Consider the following 26736-nt stretch of genomic DNA (forward strand, 5'->3'; position numbering starts at 1 on the left):
TTAAAAAATACGGTGGTTCATAAATGGGGTCTTTCAGGATGTCTAAATAATATATATGATACTTGAAATTTGATTTATTAAATTTATTTTTTGGTGATACAGTGCGCTTCACAATTAACAACAATAATAGCTTCATAATAATATTGCTACTACTACTAATACTAATGAGCTGTCACTGCATACAAGTAGCTGAAAATAAAGAGTTGTAATGCAGAAGTTAAATTGCGCTTTCCAGAATATTAGATTGCAAAGTGCTTTACATGAACACAATCAGAGAAAAGCACATTATACCTTTGACATTTACACATTGCGCAACATGCAAACAGCACCACAAATTACACAGATGAATCAATACCTTTGTGAAAGCAGTTCAACAAAAAATAATCATACCTTTCATAAAGGGCAGAGTAACTACAGGACTGCATTTGTTGTGGCTGTTCCTTATAAAGTGGCAATGAAATGTATATACCTATAACATGTGTAACATGTGAAATAAACACAGAAATGACAAACAAAGACAAAAAACCCTGCATATAAAATAATCACATTCATCTCAAGTGAAAACAGTTAAAACACAAAAAATTCTAAATTAACCTTGGATCTATTTATATTGGTAACTTTTGAAATTGCTGGTGTAAATTCAGAGAGCTGCTGTCTTGTTTTCTCATCACCATGACAGCAGTTTTCACAGACGTAGCTTCTCTCAGGTAAGTAACAACACAGCAGATGATTAAGTGGATTTTACTTATTTCTTTAATGTCCATATAAATATCCATCTTCACTTTCTAGATGCCTTAGATTTCTTTATGTCTTTATGTGTGACTTTTATGCAAAGCCACTCAATTTTGTGATTGAGAGGGGAAAAAATACATAGGTGTGTGGGTGCGTGTGTGTTTGTCTTTTTTTTTAAAATTATGTAAGCCGCAAAATGACACTGCAAAATTATGCTTCAATGTCTGCAACTACGTACTTCTGTAGTTGTTAGAATAGAGTTGTGAATAATGTTAATTTCTGGTTCTCGTACTGTAGACAACATGAACAGTCTGTTGAGTGGTAACCAGAGTTTGACCCACTGCTGTCGACGGTACCAAAATAAAGCAAAGAACACCAGGTCAAGGCATCTGCATCAAAGCACCGTAAACTTAGGTGACACAGCACCCTGCTTCACTACCACCCATACTCAGGTCAGCCATAGAACTCTTTTATATCTAGTCTATCTAGTCAGTATCACATTTGACTGTATTGCTAAGTGTGTCCGGTGTAGTCATGTGGAAGGGACAAATATTATGCTACACGTAGTTTAAAATAATTAAACTTTAATGTGTTTTAGCCTGGTTTGTTTAGACCTGTCCAAAGTGACACCCCACCCCCTCACACAGTAACCGCATGAATTGGCTCCAGACCCTCTAGATATAATGCAGATTATTAATGAATTCTTTTTGAAAGAGGACTTAAAGCCACCGTTTCGTCTCTTGTCTGTTCTCTTGTGACAGAGTTACTCTGGCAGATCTGCTGATGGATGTCCACTCGTCTTTCACATGAGAGATCCCAGTTTCTCCTCACACCATCATACCCATCTGGATCTCCGTGACAACCTCACACCACTCCAGCGTCCACTGTTGTCACACAATAAAGAGGTGTACAGGCCCCATCATATCACTCCGGTAAGGTGACAAGACAAACATAACTTGACAGCTCTTGGTTATTTTAGGTTGTGAGTTTTCGTTATTAAATTTTCAGTTAGTTTGGTTGACACCGAGTTAAATATCGCTTAGTTAACCATTTTTATATACCAAGCACTTTTGTTTTATGTACCCTCAGCTGAATTTTGAGTTTTGGGTATAAACCCTTCCCTCTTACATTCTTCTATATTATTTTACACCAGAGACCTGATTTGAAGTTTGAAAATTGGGCTCGGTATCGCAGTGGCCAGTCTGTTAGAGAGATCACCAACCCACAGGATCCCCCTGAGTACTGGTCCACCTACAAAAAAGACCACAGTCCCACAGTAACTAATGTTTCAACACAGCTAGCTGGAGGCAGACCAACGCAGTGGCATCAGCACGATATATTGACTGGTAGTATCTGCACGCTTTATACATAAAAAGAAAACCTTAATTTGCTTTTAATTTCCAGTTTGTGTCATCTTCAGCAGCAAACAATTCCCTCATTCTTCATTATACATTATAAATATTATATTATATTATGGTTACTACATACATACATTACTCGTTTTGCTTTTGTTTACATATTTCCCCTAGATGAAATTCTGATCATAAGTGTATTTGCAATAAATAGTGTGGTTATTAGAAATAGCAATGATTATCATTGAAAAAGATTGCATGATCGAATAACTGATACACATTTATTCAGACATTTTGGTGGGATATTGTGATCTTGTGTATATAGAATTGTGCATGAAGAATGTTGTGGATGATCAGTATACAAGCATATAAAATAATTACATCTTCATATTGCCTATTCAGTTTTACATGGTGTAGAGGTTGCAGGTGTTTAATAAATGTGATTTTGATTTAGTTTAATATAAAAAATCCTCAGCTATTCACAGTAATCGTGAAATTTGACAGTGCATATTAAACATATAATTAGTATACATCAATTATAGTATAAAACTATATAGGGGCAGCTGAATCTCATTTGGTAAGACGATCTTCCATGGACCCAAAGTTGCTCCCGGCGGGTCAGGTGGGCACCTTGCATCACAGCCACCGCCATTGGTGTGAGTGTGTGTGGGAATGGGAATAAACATTGTAATGGTATATTGTATATGGTAAATGTTCTGCACTTATATAGCGCTTTTCTAACTATTGGCACTCAAAGCGCTTTACACTGCTTCTTATTCACCCATTCACACTCACAATCACACACCGATGGGGGAGCTGCTATGCAGCTGGCCAACACTCACCGGGAGCAACTAAGTTGGGGTACAATGTCTTGCTCAAGGACACTTCGACATGTGACCGGAGGACCTGGGTATTGACCCTACAACTGTGAGATTGGTGGACAACCACTCTACTTTCCTGCGCCACAGTCGCCCACTGTATATAAGTGGCCTTTTACCATATCCAGCTCTGTTGATCTGTAAGACAGTAATAATGTTTGGACCTGATGTCTCTGTTTTGAAACTAACTCATAAATAAACTAACTTGTCTGCAGGTAAACCACAGCAAACCGCAGTTTCAGGGAAGCACTGCAGACAGACCAGAGACAAGCTGCTGTGGGCAGCAAAGCGATGGGAGAGAGACTGCTCCGCACTGAGACTCTACTGACACACACTATTACAACCTGAGGTAGCTCAGATACAAATGCAAGTTTGTTGTGAAATCTTAAGCCCTGAAAACATAATAATTTGACCATCTTCTTTCAAAGGTTAAAAAAGGATGGAGGGGGGTTAAGGTCTAACAGCAGTTCCTGGTGAAGCAAGCAAGCTAGCTTTCAAGAGCAGAGCAGCTTTGTGGTAGATGGAGATTGTTTCCAGGTCTACATAGTTTGTCATTAATGAGGCTTGACTGGCAGGCAAGTACAAAGGTGGACATGGCTAGAATTAATCTCATAAATTATTTTACTAAGTTATAATAATGCACATATATATTTAAAATGTCATTTAAAACTTGCTGTCTCTAACCAAGGTATAGATATTTAGGCCTATAATGTATCCAAAAGCCATAACAGCAATGCAGTATACACACACACACACACACACACACAAACTACAAAAGCCAGTGAAAATTAAAGCAAACTTTATTGTCATCAAGGTCTCCACTATAGACAAACAATGAAATAAGCTGAAAAATCGTGATCAGACCAGATGTGATGAGACTGACAAGGAAAAGACAAATAAATAACAACGAAAAGGATGACAGAGACAGCGCAATAAGACCTATTTACACTGAAACAACCCAAATCACTAATGGCCGGGTGTTATTTTATAAGAGCTAATTGATCAGAGTCCAGCTAGCAGCAGTACAGCAATAGAGACAGTTTCACTCTTGAGTTCTGCTTTGAATCCAGATTTTTTTTTTTACTGACATTGAAACAGCTGAAGCAGGAAAAGCACTCTAAAATTCAAATGACCTGTTTTCGTGTGATGTGATCCTTTCAAAATGTTACCGTTAGAAATCCATGAGGTTAAAATGATGAAGTAATGCTGCAAAAACGGCTCAGTAGTCACTTTCTCTAAGTTGCAGGAATGGCTTGAAAGCATCTGACATCTTAAAATAAAGCACTCGAAGAAAAAGAAGTAAGCTTTTTAACAGTGTGTACACAGCAAGGAAGTGTGTGTGTTGCTGAACATTTCAGTGTATGAACTTGTGACATATCTCAAGACTTCTTTTAGAGGCTGCATGGATGGTAGTTTATTTTTTATTTTTTTCCTTTTTAGTTGATTTGAAATCTGAACAGGTGTGACTGGGAAATTAAACGTATGCAGTGTGTGAAAATAAAATTTTCCTTGCTCTTTGACTCTGATTCTTTTCTTAAAACAACTTTACTCCACATTGTTTCAGGGTTCTTTTTTCAAGATCCCCCTATTTTGCCACACTACTCATTCTTCTTCTCCTTCTGTTTAAGCAGTTTGTTGATTTCCCGCTTGGCCATTGCAACGTACTTGGTGATGATGCCCTGCTGGTTCAGGCCAGGCAGCAGAAGCAAGCAGCTCACTGCAAGAGAAGACATGTTTGTTTATAGTCACTTATCACGTTTTACCTGTATCTGAAATGTTTCCCAAAGACATTTGAGATGTAAAAAAATGATAATTCATCTTCTCTAGCCATTTTTGCTTCTACAGACTGCTCCCCTGACCTGACTGGGACATAACGTCAGACTTTTGCTCACCCTGCTTGGAGAATAGTACGCTTTAGCTACCTATACATGTCAGCAACTGACACCTGTTCTGGGTACACAAAACACTTTAATGGCCTTTCTCAATTTTCTGGCCTAACTGCGCTAAAAACTGTTTAGCGCAATGATCCCACGATGGTGGAACAAGCTACCCACCCCTGCACGCTCAGCTGACTCTCTCCCAATATTCAAAAAACTGCTGAAAACAGAACTCTTCCGCATCTTCCTATGCACTTAAATCTTTTAAACAAAAAAAAAAAAAACTTCCTGCTCTTTCTCGCACTTGCATCTCGTGAACTGTGAACACTTTTCTGATGGCACTTTGCTTTGATGTTTTCTCCTTGACTTAGATTTTTGTTTGCCTTGTACCTCACTTGTAAGTAGCTTTGGATAAAAGCGTCTGCTAATTGACTAAATGTAAAATGTAACTCAATTTACTTACTAAAAGAGGTTTTCTGCATTGTGATAAAGGTGTGAAATGTGCAACTGTTGAACAGCTCTTTAAATAGTGGCTGTTTGCTCACTCGTCTAAAAGCTCCATATTGCTTTAATGAAAATCCATTAAAATAAATTTGTGAAATCAAGTGAAAATTAAACATCTTAATAGTACAGCAAAATAATTTCATGTGCTGTGAAAATATTTCTGCACACCGTTTTTTTATCCATCAGCTAAATACTTGACGTATCTCAGCATGTTAGCTGATTAACTGATGACTAGCTCTGATACAACTGGCAGACTGATTCATCACCTGCCACTTTCCCTGAGGCACAGCTATGCTGCTGTTAGGCTAAAAGGAGTGTTGATCCTCTGTTCACTTTAGGATTGACATTAAAGCATAGAAGTTTTTAAGTCTTGCACTTTTACAATCTATTTTTGTCCCAATTTGAAATACAGACTGGGATACACTACTTCTATGTTATTACAAGTGACAAAGAGCTTATTTATCTACCCATTTTTTGTACTTATGAGTCATAGTTCCAAGAAACTCAGTAATGATGAGCAGAGCTCAGTTGATGTCACTTTCCCCTGCAGGGTTTTTGCAGTATCAACATTTGCAACTACTGAAAATGAAAAATAAATAATGTTTCTGTCATCTTGCATGATTCATAGCTGCAGCATTTAAAAAATTAACATATACTTTTAGTTAATGAAGTTAAAGAAGATCAAGGGACATTTGAAAAGAGCTTGCTTGTAAAAAGCTTGAAAAAAGCTTCTTAAGGATTGAGTGCAAGGACTTCACTTCTCAATAAAGTTAGCTGAACTGTTAAAAAATAACACTATATAATAGACCTTTGTCATCTTTTTTTTTTTATATCACCACCTTATACCATTTAAGATTTCAGAATCCATTTAGCTCTATTCTCCATATATTCACTTAAAGACACTTAGCTTTTTGAGCAGATTTCCAAAGTTGCAACGGGTATAAAATATTCACTTGGAAATGTTTGTCAGACATCAAGTGTTAACGGTTTCTGCTTGCTCTTTGACAACAGCAAACCTCTGTATCTGGCCAAACAACTTAAAGTCCTGACATTATATTGACATTATACAGCAAATTAAATGATTAAACGATAAATAAAGTTAGTAGGGATGAGGATGAGAAGACAGAAGAGGAGGAGAAAGTCAGGATGTTACAGAAATGTGGAGAATAAAGGTAAAAAGAAACAGATAAAAATGTTTATGTATACTGTTAAAGGGTTTGCATTAGTAAAGTGTGTAGATAACAGAACTGTAGCTGATGGTTAAAGCAAACTATAAAATAATGCACTTATTTGGTTTATATAGTAATAGTATAGTGTTTTTTCTGGTGAAATTAGGCTACAGTGCCACATTTTTTGCACCATACAAATAGAGCAAAATGTTGCATGTTAGAACAGCTGGCACAAAGCAATAAAAGAAAATGTCCGCATGTGGAGTTATCTGCAAATTTAAGTCTGGTACCAATTGTGACACAGAAACCTGAGTTCCCCAGCACTGCAGGAGAATTCTTTAAAAAAAACAAAACTAAGAGGGTACAATTCTAGGTCATCTACTATCCATAAATACTCACCAATCAGATAAGTAAGCAACAGGTTGTGCACTTGCTGTCCAATCCAGGCTGCTGTCAGCAGGGTGCTGATCACTGAGGCAAAGTACTGTGGAGAGCAGGGAGGTCATATTACATTTAACCCAAGGCCTTTGGACAAGTATAAAATTGTGACAGCACACACAGTACGTTTAAACGAATCACTCTACTTTTGTATGTAAATTACCAGAACAAATGCTGTAATTTTGTAAGGACCAACAAAGTAGTAGTTAAAAGATTGTGATTTGACAGTGGTTAACAGAGTTAAAGATGCTGTGGAAATAAATTGTTAATACATCCTGTAACCCAGTTTGAGGTCTGCCAAGTGGAGCAGCTAAGCCAAATCAGCTGAGGATATTTTTGTCTTTAGCACAGAGAAAGCTCACTGTTTTAATAAACCGATAAATACACTCAGTTTACTAAATCAGAACTGCATTGCAGCCAGGTCTAAAGTTAACAACTATTATGTGACAATCAGCTGATTTTATTTTTGTGTGTGTTAGGGTTTAGTAAAACAAAAGTACCATTTTGGGCTTCTCCTCCTTCAGGGTACAGAGGCGCTTCCACCATCCCACGATGCGACGTTGGGTTTTGACCAAATTTCCACAGATCTCGTGGAAACGCTGCTGCTGCTCACTGGTCCTGGATACAAAGAGAGGTTGCATATAAGGGTTGATTATAGATGCAATGTACCTAGTAAAAAGTTCTTGTTTAGTCAAAGCATTACCAAAGAGGATGTTTTGATAAATATTAACCAACCACAGCTAGCAATCGTCTGCAGGAAGCCACCAACTTTGATGAGTTCAGTGTGGTTTGTAACTCTGCAACAGCTACCGTCACTTGTTAATATTAAAGACCAAAAAAGAACAACTACTTTGTCACCAGTTTATCATTTAAGTCATTTTATCAAAGCCCATGCGCATAACTGGTTTCACTGGTACTAATTTGTCAAATGTTGACATTTGCTGGTTTTCTTTGTCTTCTCCTACAGTCATGGCCAAAAATATCAGCACCCCTGCAATTTGTTCAGAAAATGCAACCCTTCTTTCAGAAAATTATTTCAATTGCAAATGTTTTGGTATTCACCTGCTTGTTGTTTTTGTTCGGACTGATACAACACAAAAAAACAGACGAAAAGTCAAACTTGATAAAAATCCACACAGAACTCTGTGCACTGGACAAAATTATTGGCAAGCTGGTCAAAACTGTAAGACATAATTGCTTTTTAAGCATGTGATGCTCCTGTACTTTGTATTTAGACACATCTGTGGCAAGTAACAGTTGTGGGCAATATAGTAATCACACTTGCAGCCACTTTAAATGGAGGAAAGTTGACTCAACCTTTATGTTGTGTGTCAATCTGAGCATGGAGTAGAGAAAGAAGTGTTAAAGAGGTGTCAGTGGATTTGAGACAAAAAACACTTGTGGAAAAACATGGACAATCTCAAGGCTACAAGTCCATCTCCAGAGATCTTAATGTTCCTGTGTCCACTGTGCATAATATCATCAAGAGGTTTACAGCCCATTGCACTGTAGCCATGTAGCTAACCTCCCTGGACGTGGAAAGAAGAGTAGAATTAATGAAAAATTACAACTAAGGATTGTTCAAATGGTGGCTAAAGAACCCCAATTAACAAATTTAGGCTGATCTGCACACACAGGGTACAACAGTGTCAGCTTGCACTATCCATCGCCATCTAAATGAAAAGGGACACTATGGTAGGAGGCCCAGGAGGACAGCACTGCTGACACAAAGGCATGATAAAGCAAGACTTAAGTTTGCCAAAACCTATGTGACAAAACTACAATCCTTCTGGGAGAATGTACTGTGGACAGATGAGACAAAAGTAGAGCTTTTTGGTAAAGGACATCATGGCACTGTTTACAGAAAAAGAAATGAGGCATTCAAACAAAAGGACAAAGTCCCTACAGTCAAACACAGTGGAGGTTCAAAGATGTTTTGGGGCTGCTTTGCTGCTTCTGGCACTGGATGCCTTGACTGTGTGAATGTATCATGAAATCTGATATTACCGGAGAATTTTGGGGCGCAACATTTCAGTGTCAGAAAGCAGCGTCTCTATCAGGAGTCAAGGGTCTTCCGGCAGGACAATGACCCAAAACAGTGGGTCAGTGGAGCAGTTTGCAAAAGAAGAGTGGTCCAAAATTCCAGTAGAGAGGTGTAAGAAACTCATTCATGGGTACAGGAGGGGATTAATGTGCATTTTTTGGGTTCTGTGTGGAATTGTTTCAGATTTGACTTCTTCCTTTTTTTGTGTTGCTCCAGTGCAAACAAACAATAAGTACATGAATACCAAAACATTTGCAATTGGAACAATTTTCTGAGAGAACTGCACAGGTGCTGATATTTCTGATCATGACTATATAATAAAGGGATTATTTATACATTTACAATGTATAAATTGGAATCATCTCTGATTAAATATGTATCATGTTAGTGGGAGATTATGTTATTGTTAGGGCATTAAAGTGTTAAATGAAAACAAAAATCTTTACATCCTTCAAAGAAACTGAGATGAAGACCTAATTGAACTCAGTAAATACAGTAGTTTCTCACCACTATTCAGAACTTACACATTCCTGTATATGTCATGATGATGCAGGATGGCATGGATGAGAGAATTACTTGGCTGGAGTAAGAAATGGGGCAGCTGGAAAGAGTGGCCTTCAATTTCTGCTTAGCCATCATTCCCTATTTCAGTCGTTGTGGGGAAACCAAGAGGGGACTGTGACCAGACTGATAGCTACATTTAATCCACTCACACAAATACTCAAGTTTCTGACTGACTTTGTTGCAGCCTCAGTAAATTATCAGCCTGAGAAACAAAGTCTAATCTCATATAATCTTGACAAGACAAATCACAAGCAACTCTTTCCTGGTCAACATCTAAATTAAAAGTTGCACCCTTCCCCCCTGTTACTTCCTTCATAAACTAACCTCTGTCACAATGCTTGTGCTTTTAATGTACTAGAAAACTGCTGCACAAAATGCAAAGTGTACTAGAAGAAAATACTATAAAAACACTCCTATTAACCATTTCTTTACATAACACACTTTCTGCTGCTCCTTGATGAACACACTTGGCATGTGTGCTGAAGCCTGAGAATAATGCAGCAGACCCAAAGTCTGCATGTCATGCTCTGGTGGTGCACAATTATGCATCCAGCCACTTATTAGGTACATCTGACTAACTGCCTGTTAAACCAAATATGCATGCAGACACGGTAAAGACGATCTGCTAATGTTCAACTTGAACATCAGAATGGTGAAGAAAGGTGAGGTGTGGTTAACAAAGTGTCCAATAAGTGTAAATTCAGATGTTGAAACTGTGAAAAACAGACAACCAACACTCTGGCAATGGCAGGCAGTTATTCTATCTTGTACTTGGTATGTGGTTCTCTTAGCCAATTCACAAAGCTCAGTCAATGGGTTGTTGATAGCTCTGTCATTTCCAAACTCCATGTTGTTGGACACTCTACAGGATTGGTTTCAGAGGACAACCTTTAGGCATTTAGTGAATCACATTTTGGGCTTAAGACTGGCACAAGATCACAGCAAATATGGATGATCTGGTTGAAATTTAATTCCATTATTGTTGACTTTGGCTCTGCTGAGTTCCAGCTATAGATTCCATTTACAGTTTAACATTTGCAGTTATATGTAGAACTTTTGATAATTACTCTTTCAAAGTCATAAAGAGGATGTCTTAAAAGAATTAGGAATATGTGTAATGTTATTTAAATAAATAAAAAAAGGTCTTCTGATTATACAACAAAGAAAAAATATCCTCTACAGGAATATACTTCAAATCACTGCATGCAGTTACTGGAATTCAGACAGATAAGTTATATAGATAACAACATTTTCCGCAAGTATGGTTAGTTCCAATTTACTCCTAAGTTTAAGTCAGGGGTTATTATGAGTTAAAAAAAAGTGCACATCATTTCAAGAACATCTACTACTATTTTCCATTTTTAATTTAGACACAAAAAGCAATGACAATTAACCCCTAGTTTAAAACGTAAATATTCTTTATCCTCAAACATGAATTTTATTCCCATGCTCTCACCATTTATTGGAGCCAAAGACTTTGGGTGCGATGGTGGGTACCAGGTAATCTGCGAGGCAGAGCAACATGACTGAGCAGGAGAGCCCAGTCAGTACTGATGGGTCCAAGTAGTAAATCAGCCTGGAGAAGGACAAAGATAAAGCAATTAGGCAAACTTACAAATCTGCTTCTTTTCAAGTGCTTACAAGCATTTGAATTATCTCCATTAAGTGTGTAATTTAAGTCCAGTACTTACTGACTTCAGTTATAATTTTGAAACCATTTTACTGAGATTGAACCTTGGGTAAAATGGCAGTGTGTGTACATTTGGAGATATTTAAAAAAAAAAAGAAATGCATTCCCTTTGCAAAACAATGCTCGGTAATCCAAAAACAGCCAAAATTATGCCACAGTTTTAGGCTGGATTCTTCATGTAAAGTATTATTTAAAGTTTACTCTGACAAACAAAACATTCAACCTGAGCTCATTTACTAGAATTCCACAGGGTTTGTGTTTCAGCAATGTGGAAAAGCTCAAAAGCCGTTGAATACCACCCATCTGTGGATTATATTTTGAAACTGTAGAAAAGAATACTTCAAATTTCTTGTTTCAAATATGTCTTAATGCACAGCTATATATAGCTCTACCACACAGCGCACAGGCTGAAGAAAGATATTGAATCTTGATTAATAACCATCCTTATTTGATTAACTGAATTCATTGGTTTATAAAATCCAGAAATCAATCTTTGCTGTGCATTTTCTTATAAACATTATTTGTGTTACATCTGTTATACTTTTTATGTGGTTCAGTTAGGGCCGCACTGTATGTAAAAGTTTGGTTTGTGGGAAAGTAGTTACAAAGAATTTAAAATTAAAGTCACGACAGTGCTGTAAACTGTAATATAAATAGTTGTCTATTGTGGATTCAACTATATTCAGTCTGTCCCTGTTGGAAGATAAAGCTACCCAACTAGATAAAATCAGTAAGAGGTCTCATCAACACAATAACTGTAGATTAATTAACGTTAGTGTTCAAACTCAATTTCTGTCTTGCCTGTTCTTAAAGTGATTACTAAAGAGAATATCAGGTAGTAACTGGGAGCACATACTGCTGACAGTCCACATGTGGTATACCAATTACCTACATGTTCTTGCTCAACAGTTTTGCATGAGTAGGCATTAAGACACTGTAAAGCTACGTTACTTTCCTCGGCAAATGACTAAGTAAAATAAAAAAGCAACCATGTTTCCCACTTGATGAAAGGAGAAAAAAAAAGATGCTGCCAGATTTTGAGACATGCCTAATGCAATATTGCATTAATCTGATGAAAGTCAATATAAAATCTAATCAAAATTATTTGATTCTGGACAGTGTGAAATGAAATGTAATAAAACCTGGAGATCAGTGCTAATATCTGGCACTACAGCTGAAAGTATAATGGACTCACAGGAAGAGCACACTGGTAACAACCATCAGGGCCGCAGGAAACCAAGGTTTCTCCCAGCGCAGGACACGGTCCCCAGATAGGATCACTTCACCCCATCCCTGCAGCTGCTCCTCCAGTTGGGCTGTTTCCTGAGCCTCCATACAAAATTATACACATTGGCCACCGAACTAACAGATACAATGCTGATTAGTGTATTCTATGACTTGAAACAAAACGCCTACAATGTGTGCAGAATTGAGGGAGTGAAAAGTATGCAGATCACATCTCATTTCACGTGTCAAAAATAGTTTCCCCTGGACCATGCATGTTAATGTGAATGCAAACTCTATTCTAAATCACATCTATGAGATTAGACAGCTGTATATACTTAAACACAAAAAATATTGTAAAATCTATCGATCACAAATACATCTGCAAAACAAACCATAACTTTCAAAACCTGCCTTAGGTGGTACAAGACCTTTTGTCATTTAAAAGTGTAACTGTAACTAAATATTAACCTTAAAATCAATCGATTCTGCTGGCTTACGACTTTTGTGAAATTGACTGATGTTGATATAATGCAGTATGAATTTATGTAAGGATTGTCTCAGGTTTTCTAGCTTGTCTGCCTAGTAGCAAGGGAACGAAAATGGTATTTCCCATTACTGACATGACTAGGCAGTATCTTGTATGTATGCAAAAAAAAAAGGGAAATGGTCAGCACTAAACACATAACGGTATATTATGAAATTACGTATAAAAATGTAATTCGAGCTAAGATCCTTGATACAGGCGTTACCGTCCTCTACTCCGCTGAGGCTAGCTGATAACGTTAAGTACAATAAACTAGCTAGCCAAAACGGTTAGCTCGTCAGTTAGCTGCTGTTATCCGGTGGCTTGTCTAAGCAAACGAAGCTAACTCGCTCGTTTTAGATACTTGGCAGTGCAAAGTCTACGCCCGACAAGGCGCCACCATCCTCTACGTACGTTTCCAGATTAACAGCAGCATCTTATGCTAACGTTAACTGTTACAAACGCACCCACAAAGGAAAGAATATTTTACATTCCAGAAGGTTATCAAGCGTTAAGAAAATTTCGATGAACACTTACTAGCATATTTGCGCTTTTGTTGTCACCTTCAGCCATCACTACTGAACCGGCGTGGGTTGATTTCTGTATTGTAAATTTTTACTGTATTTAAATTGAGCAACGACCGCAGAGCTGCTTCACAAACACCCCTTACACTCGATCGATGTCACTAACGGTCGAGCTCGCTGTCACAGGATGTTTTTATCTCCAAATTTGCGTCAAAACTAACGAATGGCATCCTGGGAAATGTAGTTTTGTTAATGAAATTTAAAAGAACGTTTACTTAAAACATTCAGAATTTATATGTTCTACTTTAAAATGATACTGTAATCCCCCTGACCATGTATCGCCTAACAGTACCGTAAATATATTTTCACTTCCATTTTTATTTTATATATTTCTGAGTGCAAAAGAATTTACTATCTATCTTTTGTCAAAAGTATATACTGTACACTTTTGTGAGGTACTCTATATTGTTCATTTTGTGATAAAGTTACACAACAAATAAAAAACAGGTAATCGTATTTACACTTTCACGTTTCTGGCAAAATGTGCATAGAATGATATCCGAGGAAATGCCCCTCGAGGTAAGATTTATTTATATTTGCATATTATATTTGCACTTCTTAATTTGTCTAACTAAACTAATGCATTAATCTAATCCTTATTGATATGTAAAGAAAAAAAATCATACCTGGGGCAAGATGATTAGGTGGTTCCGTGAACAAGATGACTTGGCTGCAGACAAAACGGCAGCCTGACAACCTCAGCATCAAGTTGTTCCCTGTTCCAGAAATTGGTCATTTCAGCAGATAGTTGACAGATTGTTCTCATTTTCCTGTAAACCTTTACTTAATAGGGTACATGAACAACTAAATGTGAAAATTTGCATTTGCATTACACTTTTTCCAACTTGTATAACATTTGAGATCTGAGACGATCACACTGTGTTTATGAACTTGCTTGTTATTGAAAATTTTTATTGTTAGGGATAATTATTTAAAATTCACATGTATTTACCTTTGCCAGGCTGAATCTAAACAGATGGGGTTATGGTGAGGCTCTGTGCACAACACATTAAGACATTCTTTATCAAAACTAATGGTCTTATGCCTGGCCAAAATATAATAAAGAGCAGACTAGGGCCAACAGCTAGCAAGGTAGTTTACAAAACCATAGCAATTTAGTATTTTTATTACATTTGCATCAATGATTTGTGTTAAATACACATAACACACTTGTGCATATAGGTGCTTAAAAGAGTTCTTTACATTGTGGTTAACAATGTCACAAGTATTCTTTGGAGTGAAGGAAACATTTATCAGTCAAGCATATAATTTATGCAAATTGATAATACTTTTATTATTAGACAAGCCAAAAGATTAGGCAAAATGTTTATGTGATCTTCCTTGTGCTGGATCTCGTAATTAGGAGTTATGTTTCTCATAATAAACAGATCTCGTAATTATGACTTGGAGATTTAAATAATATGAGAAAGAACCTGCCTTAGAATAATCAGGTTTTAACCATGTCTTCAGTATCACAGTGGTTAAATGATAGTTTTCAATACTTCCAAAACGCTATAGTAAAACAGAACTGTTGAACGATAATTCCTTGGATTTAGCTACAGCCGCCCCTCAATGGAAAAATCCCATTCATTTATGGATTACAAAAAACGTCATTGCACTAAACACTATTGCCTATACATTTCTGTTTCCACTTTTCTTAGATCTAAACAGAAGAACACACTGTTTATACACTTTAAAACGCAAGGGTTCATGTTTTTTATCCTCAAAATATGTATTCTTGTGAGTAATTCTCACTCGAATAAAGCTTACTGTACAAGGGGATGAGGGTAGTGTCTTAGCTCTTGACGCTTGAACGCAACGCACTTTAGACGTGCCTCTTGTGCGTATGACGCCACCGGGTTTTCATCTCGTTCTTCCAGGGGTCGGAGACTAGACCAGAGAACTGAAAGCTAACTAGGTATATATTTTGATATTTGAGCATTCATTAATATACAATTAGTGTGAAGTAAATTTCGACAGCGTTATCTGGTTTTACGGGATATTATTTCTCGCTGAATTCTTTCAACACCGTTTTCTCTTCGTTCCCGGAGAAGAAACTGGTAAGTAGCTAACAAACACGACAACTAGCGTAGCTAGCTAGCTTATGTTGGAGTTGTTCGCTACGCATGAGTGTGGTTGGGGCCTTTAGAAATTTAGAGTATTAAATTCTCCAAGTTGTTAGCTTAACTAACTATCATGGCAGCGAGTTGTCACTTTGGAAACATGGTTATAATTTTGTAGGCGATTCCAGGGTTTTATCCTATTCTTTAGCTCAACGTTAACGTTAGTCATCAGAAAACCTGCTAACGTTACCTCAGAAATGTAGCAACAGGCCTTTTCTGGCGCACGTGTTAATACATGAAATAATACATTTTATGGTGATTTACTTATCAATACAATGTTAAGAATATACGTTATTAGTGTTTATGTATAGAGAGATTAGTTTTACAATTCATTAACCTGTCAGTAACTGATACGTTGCGAGAAATCGGGCCCTTCACGTACAAAGTGTCAACAAAATGCCGCCTCAACTATACGTTTACTGAGCTTAGTTGTGGATATGTTTGTTTCAGGCTGTTCAAAGAACTACATTATATTAATGTCTGATATATTTTCATTCTTTTTAAAAGACTATATAGTAAAATACGTATTTATAGCAATTATTGCGAGTTACTGGCATTTTATTTAGTTTCAGCTGTTCTTGAATAGTTCAATCAGTATGTTATTATGCTTAAAATGGTAAATCGTATAGGCCTGTTTTCCTTAAAATGCCTACAATTTGTTCTGTATCATGAGGACAGGTCATACATTTTATAGGTCCCAATTTCTTCAGCATTTCAGGCTTACATACACCAGTTCCTAAAATTTGTAATGGTGCCTACTTCCTAAATACTACTATTCTAAATCTATGTAAGTCAGAAAATATTGCTAGTATTCAGCCTCAAAGCAACCTTACTAATGTACAGCTTTGCAGAGAGGCTCTTAACCATCAAAACCAGCTGTAGAAGATTACACCTTCAACATCTACATAAAGAAAAGGGTTAAAAATAATGAATGAAACAAGATTGTTACTCCTTTTTTGCCAAAAGCTGACACATTAGTGAACTTAATTCACTCTTTATTTTATATCCTTATCCTTTATTTTATACCATTTTATATCCTTATATCCTTAGTCTGCACTTTTTGTGTCAGTTTCTTGTCTGTTCAGACACTTATAGCACCCCTGTTATTATTATTTTTTCTCTTCTTGTAGAGCCATGTACAATGGGATTGGCCTGACAACTCCACGGGGCAGTGGCACCAATGGCTATGTACAGCGCAACCTGTCAAGCCTTCGGGTAAAACGGCCGCGTGATGAGCGTAGTGGTGAGCGGGATGAAAAAGATAGGGAGAAGCTGGAGAGTCAGCTCAATAGGCAGCCTAACGCTGAAATCCTGGAGCACCAGCGGAAGAGGCAGCTGGAGGTCAAATGTGCTGAGCTTCAAGACATGATGGAGGAGCAAGGGTAAAAAAAATTTCAGTCATTTGCTATACACTGGTTTTACTAACATGAATTAAGTTTTAATCATAATTAAAACCAACTTCAATCAACTAGATCTAAAACTCTTGTCAATTATACAATTACTTACTCAGCAGTATCTTTTATCAACAGGTTTTTTTTTTTTTTATAATAGCTTGTTTGTTGTTTGTAAAGGATAATGGCATCTAGGTCACATTCAGTTCTGTGCATTTTTAATCCTCTTCCCTGTTTGTATTGTTAGGTATTCGGCTGAAGAGATTGAGGAGAAGGTGAACAGTTTTCGCATGATGCTACAGGAGAAGCAGGAACCGGTTCCTCCCACCTCTGACAAACCAATGTAAGTACACAAGCTTAACACCCTGAAATTAAAGACTGTTATGTGGAGAGTACCTCATAATGTCAGAGATTGCTGCAAATCTAGCACTGATAACACTGGAAATTCCACTCATATTTAAATAAGTGTTTAAAACACTGGCAACACAGTCTGTACACTTCCAGCGTAAAAACTGTGCCAAATCAACATGCTGACAATGATCCGCTGTGGTGACCCTGAACTCACGGGATAAGCCGAAAAGACAAAAATAATAATAATAATAATTCTGCTTGTCATTGTAGTAATGCCTTTCAGCTGAAATCTACAGAGGAGGAGTCTTCTTTGTTATAGAAAGATATACTAAGTTAGTGTGTGTGTGTGTGTGTGTGTGTGTGTGTGTGTGTGTGTGTGTGTGTGTAATGTGTATGTATGGGGAAATGGGTTTCAACACAACACTGCCGTTTAGAAAGCTAGAGAATTTATATCTGAGGTAAGAGGCATCACAGTGGACGGTATTTTCCTTTACAGCCTGAACAGGGGCTGTAAAGGAAGTTGATGTTTCTGAGACATATTACACATGTGAGGTACATAAATCGAGCAGTTACAGAATTAAGAAGAGCATTAAGTTGGAGGAAGCAGCAAAATGAAATTTGAACAATATCATGAAGCTGTATTTTTATATCATTTTTTTCCTTTACTCAGGGTAACAGAGACTCATGCCTTGGCTGCAGCTAACCAGCAGAAGAACGACCGTCTTCGTGCTGCTTTTGGTATTGCGAGTGACTACGTGGATGGCTCTTCCTTCCACGCTGACCGCAAGGAGAGGGAGAAGGAGAAGAGAGAGCAGGAACGTCTGGAGAGGGAGAGGTTGCAACAGCAGAAATATACGTGAGTAGGACAAGCACTAAATGAATCTTCAGTGAATTTAGGGTCCAGTTTTCCCAAATGTTTGTATCTTATAATCTGTCTTTTTAAGACAGATTATATTTAATTTTTTGTTTTCAGAAAACCAAAGTAGATTAATGGGCTCAAATAAGTCACTCACTAGAGTGTACTATGTACTCTGTTGAAACATCATCAAGCATTAATTCTGTTGCTTACTCAACCAAGATCTGGCACCTTTGCTCCTTCAGGTTGGTAGAAGATTCTGATGATTCTGATTCTCTTCCTAAGAAGCACAGTCGTAAGAAGAAAAAGAAAAACAAAAACAGAGAAAGGTGAGAAAAGGATCTTGATTTTAAAATGAAAAGGTATTGACTATTTAAAAAAAAAAATCTGACCATTTTTTTTTCTTTTCCATCAGCTCAGAGAGTCCATCCCCATCACCCTGTAGAGAGACGAAAAGATCTAAGAAGAAGAAAAAGAAACGGTACTTCACTGTCACATGTTTTGTTTTTACGTTATCTAATTATCTAATTTTACACTGACTTCGATTGTTAATGGGTAAAATTTATTTTTCAGTGAAGCATCAGTAGAGGAAGAAGATGACAGGTATGCAAACACTAAGATCAGCATGATTGCTTTTTTTTCCTGTCCTAGCACAGTTCAGTTTCAATATTTGAAAATCAATGAACTGAATTGTGTTTTAGCTTATAGCCTGTTATTTTTGTTACATATTTCTAATAAAATCAGAATACATTTGTAGTAGCTTGTTGCTGAATGCATGATTTTATGTGCAACCTGTGTATACATTGTTCACCTCTGACCTCTTCTGCACCCAAAGTTCCTCAGATGAGAAACAGAAGGTAACAAAGAAGAAAAGGAAAAACAGCGAAAGTACAAGTCCTCCAAAAGCAAAAGTAGCTCGACACAGGAGTGTCTCTTCCAGCTCTGCACACAGGTATGTGATTTAAAATAAGAGGTGCAGAAACTAAGTTATTAGGGTAGAAGTGAATGTATCTCTTCTTACATTAGTGGTGCAGTATGTTTAGCTGAGAAGAAATGTCCATGTAAGGGAAAACTCAAGGGATTATTGTTGTGGCATTCCCCAAAAAATGCTTTTACATTTCCTCAGTTATATTCATAAAGAAACTCATGAAGTCATTGCTGCTCAGAGGGAAAACTAGGCTCAACAGAACTATAGCTCTTAGTCAGCCTGGCTACAGTGCTGAACAGAAACCGGGGGTTGTTCTTGTTTCCTCTGTTAATGATGAATAATGTAATGTTCTGGCATCACAGAGGGCTTTTTCCAGGCTAATTGGGATTCTTGTAAATTAGTAGACCGCCACTTTGTAATTTTCGTCTTGCCTGTTTTAAGTTGCGAGTTTGCGAACTACACCATGGATGGTTTACTGCCTTCTTTTTCAGAGGGGCAGTATTGCACGTAGTGAGGCTGCAGAATTATAAACAACCTAATCAACTCATACAGGAGTAAAGTTAAGGTGGCTACTCTCCATTGTATTGACACATGGTGAATGAAATGATGAATCATTTCTTTAAATTTGTTCACAGCATTTTCACTTAAGCACCTGCTGCTTTATTATTTTAAATTCAAATGTTAATAGAAAATGTTCAGACAAATGAGAATTTTGAGGAAATGCTATTAAATTATCAGTTTCAGTGCCATATAAGGACAAGGTCTAGGGTGGGTTTATTTACATTTTGGGGGAAAAACAATTTAATCCAATAATGAATTAAATGCAGTGTTTGAGGCAGTTGCTGTCCGCATCTACAAGAATGTTTAAAAATACAAAAACAATTTAACTACAGTGTGGCTAACCATAGTAAAATTTACCTTGGCAGAAGCAAACCGTGATGCTCATGAGAGAGAGACCACACTAGTGTCCAAGTTAAAGAGAAAAGTCATGTTAGTATGTTTCATATGTTATGATTTTAAATGAGAGGATCCATGGCAGGAAAAGTGTGTTGTGCTGAAGGGGCCATGGGAGGCAACAAATATCGCAAATTTCCTTTAGCAGTTAAAAATGCCCCATCCAGCTGTATTTGACAATTTAATGATTAAAAACTCATCTACTAATGCAACCTCAAATGAAATCATTGTCAACTAAGCCAGATAACAGCCGACATGCATCTGTGGCTAAAGTTGAATCCAGCATGGACTTCATGTAATGTCATATACTGTCAAAGTTCTCTGTCTGTGTTCTGGAGAATTACTGTCAGAATAAAAGAGGGGAAGTTAACAGGATTATTGATGACAGGACAGACAGCGTTGGTAGGAAAACATTTTAGGATACTGAATTGGGAACACAACACAATGTTTGTCTACATAATGTTTTTGACTGTTATTGACTGTTGGCGTTTGCGCACATTCTTGTATATGCACAGCAAACATGCAAGTAGTTACACGAGTTTCTGCACATCGCTGGTTATTCTTGTCATTTATAGCTTGTTGGCATTGAATAATACAGCAGGAGATGAACTTTTGAAAATATAAAAACATCTAATGATAAATTGCATTATTTCTCTAAAGAAAACTACAATTAAATATTTTTCCCATATCGTTCAGCCCTATCCCTCTTTTTACAATAGATGTGTTGCCCCACTATTTGTAACAGCTGGATAGTCTTTCATTTAACATTTTTGGACAAAATTTTGAATATTACTCTAGATCATTGCATTAAACTAAACCGTGTCAAAAATCAATTTTTAGGACAGGTTTCCGTATCTGTGACATTTTTCCCCTGTGACATTTGCAGCCGGTCTCCACCTCCAGCAAAGTCACGTCAGCCAGACCTAACTGTAAGAAAAGCTGTTGAAGGAAGAAAAGGAAGATCGCCAGACAAGCGAAGACATAGCTACGAAGAATTCAGTCCACATCGTCAGGGAGGTGAAAGGGTAAGATTGAGGCTGTGCATGTTTTTGCTTATAGTAATAACCATAAATGAGTAGTTCTGTGTTTTTTACTCCTTTGTTTGTTGGGGAAAATATGATTTTAAGCTGCACCAACCAACTTTATCATTGTCCTCTAGAAAATACCCAATCCTGATAGAGACAAGGAGCTAATTGATGAGATGGAGAAGAGGTCTTCTAAGAGGAGGCATGACTCCTCATCCCCTTCTCCACCACCACAGACAGAAAAAAGCGAGAGATCCAGAAGCAAACACAAGGAGTGTGACGAAGGGAGGCATTCAAGAAGCAAAGAGAAAGGAAAGCGCTCCAGAAGCAGAGAGGTGGAAAGAGGAAGGCGATCAAGAAGCAGAGAAACAGATAAGGAAAAAGGAAGGCGCTCTAGAAGTAGAAACGTGGAGAAAGAGAGGCGGTCAAAAAGCAGGGAAATGGAGAAAGGTATCCGATCGAGGAGCAGAGAAAATGATAGGAGTAGAGCAAGGCGCTCCAGAAGCAGAGAAGTGGAGAGAAGACAATCCAGGAGCAGAGAAAATGAGAGGGGTAGAGCAAGGCGCTCCAGAAGTAGAGAGATGGAGAGAGGAAGGCGCTCCCGGAGCAGAGAATTCGACAAACAAAAAGAAAGGTGCTCCAGAAGTAGAGATGTGGAGAGAGGGAGGCACTCAAGGAGCAGAGAAAATAGGGGCAAAGCAAAGGAGTGCATTCCTAAGAGGATGAGACATGATTCTTCCTCACCTTCTCTTCTGCATAAACAGGAGACTAGAATGGAAAGAAGAAGAGAGACGGAACAGGAAAAAGACAGGAATAAACAGAAAAAAAACACCAGACATGACTCTTCATCCTCCTCTCCTCTTGGTGAAAAGGAGACGGCAAGGAGGGAGAGAAGTGGAGAAAGGCAACGCAGAACTGAGAGAGATTTGCACTCAAGAGTGCCGTCTGAAAGGGACAATGGGAAAGGCACTGGAAAGCAAACGAAAAGGGAGGGATCTCCACTTCAACAGAGAAATCACAGGAGAGGGGATTCACACCCACCTCGCAGTTCACTGTCACCCACCTCATATTCACCTGTCACCAATGGGCGCCAAAGAGAACCACATAATGAGAGGAAACGAGAAAAAGACAGAGAGAGTATAGAGAGGGAAAGGCATCTAAACAAACAAAGGAAACAAGACTTTGAGCAAAGTCAAGCAGCTGGACGAAAGCGAGAGGAAGCTGTCACATCATCTGTAGAAAGTAGAGGAGATGGCTCCAGACCTTCAGAGAGAGCCAAGAATGAAAGACCAGACACAAATGACAGGCAGGTAAAGAGAACCCCTACAACAAAGGTGAAATGTGCAGAAAAGACAAAAGAAGCAGAGAAAGGAAAAGAGAGCAGCAGTAGCAGCAGCAGCAGCAGCAGCAGTAGTAGTAGTAGCAGTAATAGCAGTAGCAGCAGCAGCAGTGATAGTGACAGTGATAGCTCTTCATCTTCCTCTTCATCCTCATCCTCTGAAAATGAGGGAAAAGTGAGTAAAAGTGGGTCGCCTGTAAAGGATAAAAGTTGCCCTATGAAAACTGCACCATCTGCAGTTCAAAGATATTTAGCCAATGGTCAAAAGGAAAGCACTGCCTCTGAGGGTGATGGACCCAGGCGATCCCAGAAGGATGGAGATAGGGGAGAAGACAAACGTGAGAGGGAAAGGCCTTCTCACAGAGCTCCTGCAGAAAATGACCTTCCTCAGACAAAAGGCCAGGAGCGATACACCCCCACACAAATGGAAAGCCCTAGTCCATCACCTTCCCCACCCAACAGAGTGGACACCAGCAGAGGCAGCAACAGATATTCTCCCTCTGAGGCCAGAACAGAAAAAAGAAGGTTGGAGGCAAAAGGTGGGGAAAAAGAGAGAGCAAGGGAGAGGGATGTAGCCAGGAGGCCTGTGAGGTCTAGCTCCTTAGCCAAGAGGTCACACTCTCCCTACCAGAGAATGTCCCCCTCCCCCCCACCCCGTCGCACTCCACCAAGGCAGTATCAGGAACCCCATCCCCGATCAAGGAGAGCTTCTCCCCCTCCACCCTGGCCAGACCGGGAGAGAGAGAGGCAAAGAAACAGAGACAAGGACAGAGAGAGAGAGAGAGAGAGAGGGAAGGGCCGAGAACATGACCGAGTTGCCAAAAGGAGCCGATCCGGTTCTGGAAGCCCAAAAAGGAGCAGTTTGTCCAGGTGTAGAAGCCCAAGAAGGCGCAGCAGGTCCAGGTCTAGAAGCCCAAGAAGACGCAGCACGTCTGGGTCTAGAAACCCAAGAGGGCGCAATAGATCCAGATCTAGAACCCCAAGAAGGCGCAGCAGGTCCAGGTCCAGAAGCCCCAGAAGGCGCAGTAGGTCCAGGTCTAGAAACCCAAGAAAGCACAGCAGGTCCAGGTCTAGAAGCCAAAAGGGGCAAAGTCCTCCCAACAAGTAAGACAAAAACCTACATATGGACGTTTAAATAGCTTCTATGTGTTGTACATGCCATTTACACTAATTTTATTACATTTTGCCAAAAATTTTGACTTAAGCGCATGTGAACTATGTTCCTGATCATCCAAGAAAGCTGATGTTTTTAAGTATCCTGGTTACTTAAACACATAAAAGTAAAGTGATTATCTAAACTGACTGCTAGGATTATACTGGCACTTCAGAAACAACTAATTTGGGTACCTAAAATGCCACGAGGGTATTGCCTTTTTGTAAACATTAAACATTGCCTTTTTAAATATTTTTTATGCTTCTTTATACCAGCACCATTACCATACTGAAGTAAAAGGAAAGTGGAGGGTTGAGAGGGTGGATTTCAATCTAAATTCTGTCACTTCTTTTAGGGTTACGCTTATGATTTAATGGGAAATGTTTATAAAAGCTGACTTCGTAGGTTTGTGTGCACACACACACATACACGCAAACAAACAATGCAAAGAAGATAATAATATTTTAGAGTTTATATTTGGCTCTTCTTCTATATTATCATTCACAGTAACACTTCACAGTTAATTTTAATTGCTAATTTGACAATCAACTGTGTTTACTTTAGGTCCCGTCGCTCTCCTTCTCCACAGCAGCGAATGAAGAGCAGTCGCTCCCTCTCCAGAGAAAGGCAGAGGGGAAGAGAACATGAGAAGATGAGACAAAGGGAGGTACAGCAAGACAAAGAAAGGGAAAATCAGAATCTGTATGTAAAAGATCTTTCCCATCCTGGCAGATCCTCTTCTTCCTCATCTTCGTCCAGCTCCTCCTCTTCCTCCTCACCTTCTCCACCACGGGAGAGGAATAACATAAAAGCACCAACACAGAGAGACAGGAGAACAGATCTAGAGGGTGAGAAAATAAAGCAGAAAAGTCCTCCCTCTTCTTTACAGGGCCCTTCGAGAGGCTCATCCCATGCTCCTTCCTCATGTAGGAAAGGGTCACAGTCAGACTCCAGGCACTCTAATGTGATCTCCCAAAAATCTTTGGCTGATAGCCAAGCAGACACCAGTCAGTCACGAGGTCCAAGTAGGAAGCTGTCGCCACCTGCTGCAGTGTGTCAGCAAGAAGACCAAATAGTCAGAAAAGAGAGCGCTGTAAATGGGAAGGAGGCAAAGGCAAACAAGAAAATCAACAGAAGCAGCAGCTCCAGCTCCTCTTCCTCCTCTTCCTCCTCCTCCTCCTCTTCTGGCTCATCTTCATCCTCTTCTTCAGATAGTTCTGATTCTGAGGTGGCGCAAGAAAAGGGGTAAGCAGGACAAAAGGAATGATCATAATTCACAGATTAGCCTGGTGCATATTTCTTCTTTTATAATCAAATCATTAACTGCAACTACTTTCATAATTACCTATGGTTTTGTTTTTTCTTTCTTATTTTTTATTTTTAGCAAAAAGTCAGCCCAAGCTCAGAGCTCTCCTTCATCATCCTCATCTTCATCTTCTGACAATGAAAAGGAAACAAAGAAAAAAAGGTGAGATTCAAAAGCACTGCAGTTTGCTTTACACGTTATGTACTCTAAATTAGATTAATAACTAATTACTGATTTTAATTTTTTATCTTTTCAAATTTATGTTGGAGCAGCTAAAACTGATATTTTGCGCTAAGAATGCATCAGATGACAATTATAATACTTCAAATTTATACAGTGCTTTTCAAGATGCAACAATGCTTTATAATAGTTATACACACAATACATACACAATGTACACTAAAGCACAGATAACAAACTGAAAGGGGTGTCTAGATATAGATACGTTTAAACTGGACTATATAGCAAACTAGAATTTAACTATATGTGGTCGTTTTGATTTGTGTGTGGTTTCCTTGTAGCCCTGCCAGGCCTCAGAGGATGCCAGCTGACTCACTGAGAGATTCTCGCTCACTCAGTTATTCTCCTCCAAGATATATGAGAGCAGGGTCATCCCCACCGAAACACAGGTCTGCACCCACCCAGGAATATTTACACTGAATGGTGCAAGTGGTCTGAGCTATGTGATGACAGGCTCATCAAAAACAATTGCTGCTGAAATAATGTTTTTAGTTCTAATGCATCTGTTTGTTTCTGGTCATAACATTTTACTTAAAACCTGCATTGCTTGTGTAAAGTTTCTATATAATACAGCTTTTTAACAGTAAGCCAGGTAAATGTTAAGTCTCTTAAAATGATTTATACGTGCTTTTTTCCCCATTATGGCAGGACTGACAGCAAGCAGTCACCAAGCCGCTCATCAAGCACCAGACAAAAGAAATGAGTTGACATCCCATGATTCTTCACTACCACCTCGTCTGTATTGTCTCTCCATTCACTTCCGGCTGGTTTAAACTGGACAACAACATGAACTTAACGGCCAGCATTCAGTAAATACATGTGTGAATTACAGGGGACTTATCATGGTTCCTAGTAACTGCACAATAATCATCAAATCATCTTCTTTTTTTTTTGTGTTGCTTTTTTCTTTTCCCTCCAACCAGTTATGGCCCAAAAGTTGGCTTGTACATTTATTTTTATGACCTAATAAGAGACATACACTTTGCCACACAGTAAAGTAAAACATACTTTAACAATATTCCTCTATACTTGTATTGTTTGTTGCATTCTACTTGTAGATATGATCTGTCTGTATTTTGGTTATGTAACAGATATGTGATTTCCATTTAATGTGAGCAAAAACTGAAACATGGTTAATATCTTTGTTGGAAATAGTTGATAATAATAATAAAGACAAATTGTGCATTTTATTTGTGAGGAATTTTGATTTCTGTGGTACATCAATCTAAAATCAGTAGCTTTATAATTTAGTTTGATAATCACATTTTTATTTAAAAATAATAACTAGTAACAACACTTGATTTAGCCATATTGTTGAACTAGGCGGCACTTTCCTTACATCCACGCCAGTTTATTTTAATGCAATCATGTCCTCCTGCATCACATACTTACTACTGGACCATCGAATTTCAATTAAAATTCACTTTGAAAAATTGTCCCCACTAGGGGGAGGAATCACTGAGTGACGAGCTGAGGGGCACAGACAGA

The 26736-nt window shown here is 38.3% G+C and overlaps 3 protein-coding genes across 7 annotated transcripts in view; 2 read left to right on the top strand and 1 right to left on the bottom strand.

The window, feature by feature from the left end:
* LOC137099506 (uncharacterized) overlaps nucleotides 1-4077 on the top strand; it is a 28675-nt gene extending 24598 nt beyond the window's left edge. Inside the window, exons 1-5 of one of the 3 annotated variants that reach the window (XM_067476453.1) lie at nucleotides 4-1184; nucleotides 1494-1664; nucleotides 1886-2078; nucleotides 3178-3311; nucleotides 3391-4077. In XM_067476453.1, coding sequence (XP_067332554.1) covers nucleotides 1002-1184; nucleotides 1494-1664; nucleotides 1886-2078; nucleotides 3178-3290 — 660 coding nt within the window. In that variant the 5' untranslated portion in view covers nucleotides 4-1001 and the 3' untranslated portion in view covers nucleotides 3291-3311; nucleotides 3391-4077. Of the gene's footprint in view, nucleotides 1-3; nucleotides 1185-1493; nucleotides 1665-1885; nucleotides 2079-3177 lie in introns of those variants that run through there. The other 2 variants (XM_067476452.1, XM_067476454.1) reach the window with 2 other exon arrangements.
* On the bottom strand, nucleotides 3745-13708 carry arl6ip1 (ADP-ribosylation factor-like 6 interacting protein 1). Of its 2 annotated transcripts, none has more exons than XM_067476455.1 (6): nucleotides 13536-13708; nucleotides 12444-12577; nucleotides 11015-11134; nucleotides 7451-7568; nucleotides 6912-6996; nucleotides 3745-4679 (listed from the first exon to the last, which is right to left on the bottom strand). In XM_067476455.1, exons 1-6 carry the CDS (start codon nucleotides 13569-13571, stop codon nucleotides 4561-4563), a joined length of 612 nt encoding a protein of 203 aa, XP_067332556.1. In that variant the 5' UTR covers nucleotides 13572-13708; the 3' UTR covers nucleotides 3745-4560. The 2 variants fall into 2 exon arrangements, with proteins under 2 accessions (XP_067332556.1, XP_067332557.1); XM_067476456.1 differs by having other exon boundaries at nucleotides 12444-12610; nucleotides 13536-13705.
* A 1684-nt stretch (nucleotides 13709-15392) lies between these two features.
* srrm2 (serine/arginine repetitive matrix 2) lies at nucleotides 15393-26438 on the top strand. Of its 2 annotated transcripts, none has more exons than XM_067478403.1 (14): nucleotides 15393-15500; nucleotides 16836-17087; nucleotides 17344-17439; nucleotides 18118-18303; nucleotides 18549-18632; nucleotides 18719-18784; nucleotides 18877-18906; nucleotides 19139-19255; nucleotides 21072-21210; nucleotides 21345-23653; nucleotides 24267-24947; nucleotides 25087-25170; nucleotides 25530-25637; nucleotides 25897-26438. In XM_067478403.1, the coding sequence occupies exons 2-14, from the start codon at nucleotides 16840-16842 to the stop codon at nucleotides 25949-25951; spliced, it is 4203 nt and encodes a 1400-aa protein (XP_067334504.1). In that variant the 5' UTR covers nucleotides 15393-15500; nucleotides 16836-16839; the 3' UTR covers nucleotides 25952-26438. The 2 variants fall into 2 exon arrangements, with proteins under 2 accessions (XP_067334504.1, XP_067334503.1); XM_067478402.1 differs by having other exon boundaries at nucleotides 15434-15642.
* The last annotated feature ends 298 nt before the right edge of the window (nucleotides 26439-26736 follow it).

This window comes from Channa argus, chromosome 15 (assembly GCF_033026475.1).
Source record: "Channa argus isolate prfri chromosome 15, Channa argus male v1.0, whole genome shotgun sequence".
Lineage (NCBI taxonomy): Eukaryota > Metazoa > Chordata > Actinopteri > Anabantiformes > Channidae > Channa > Channa argus.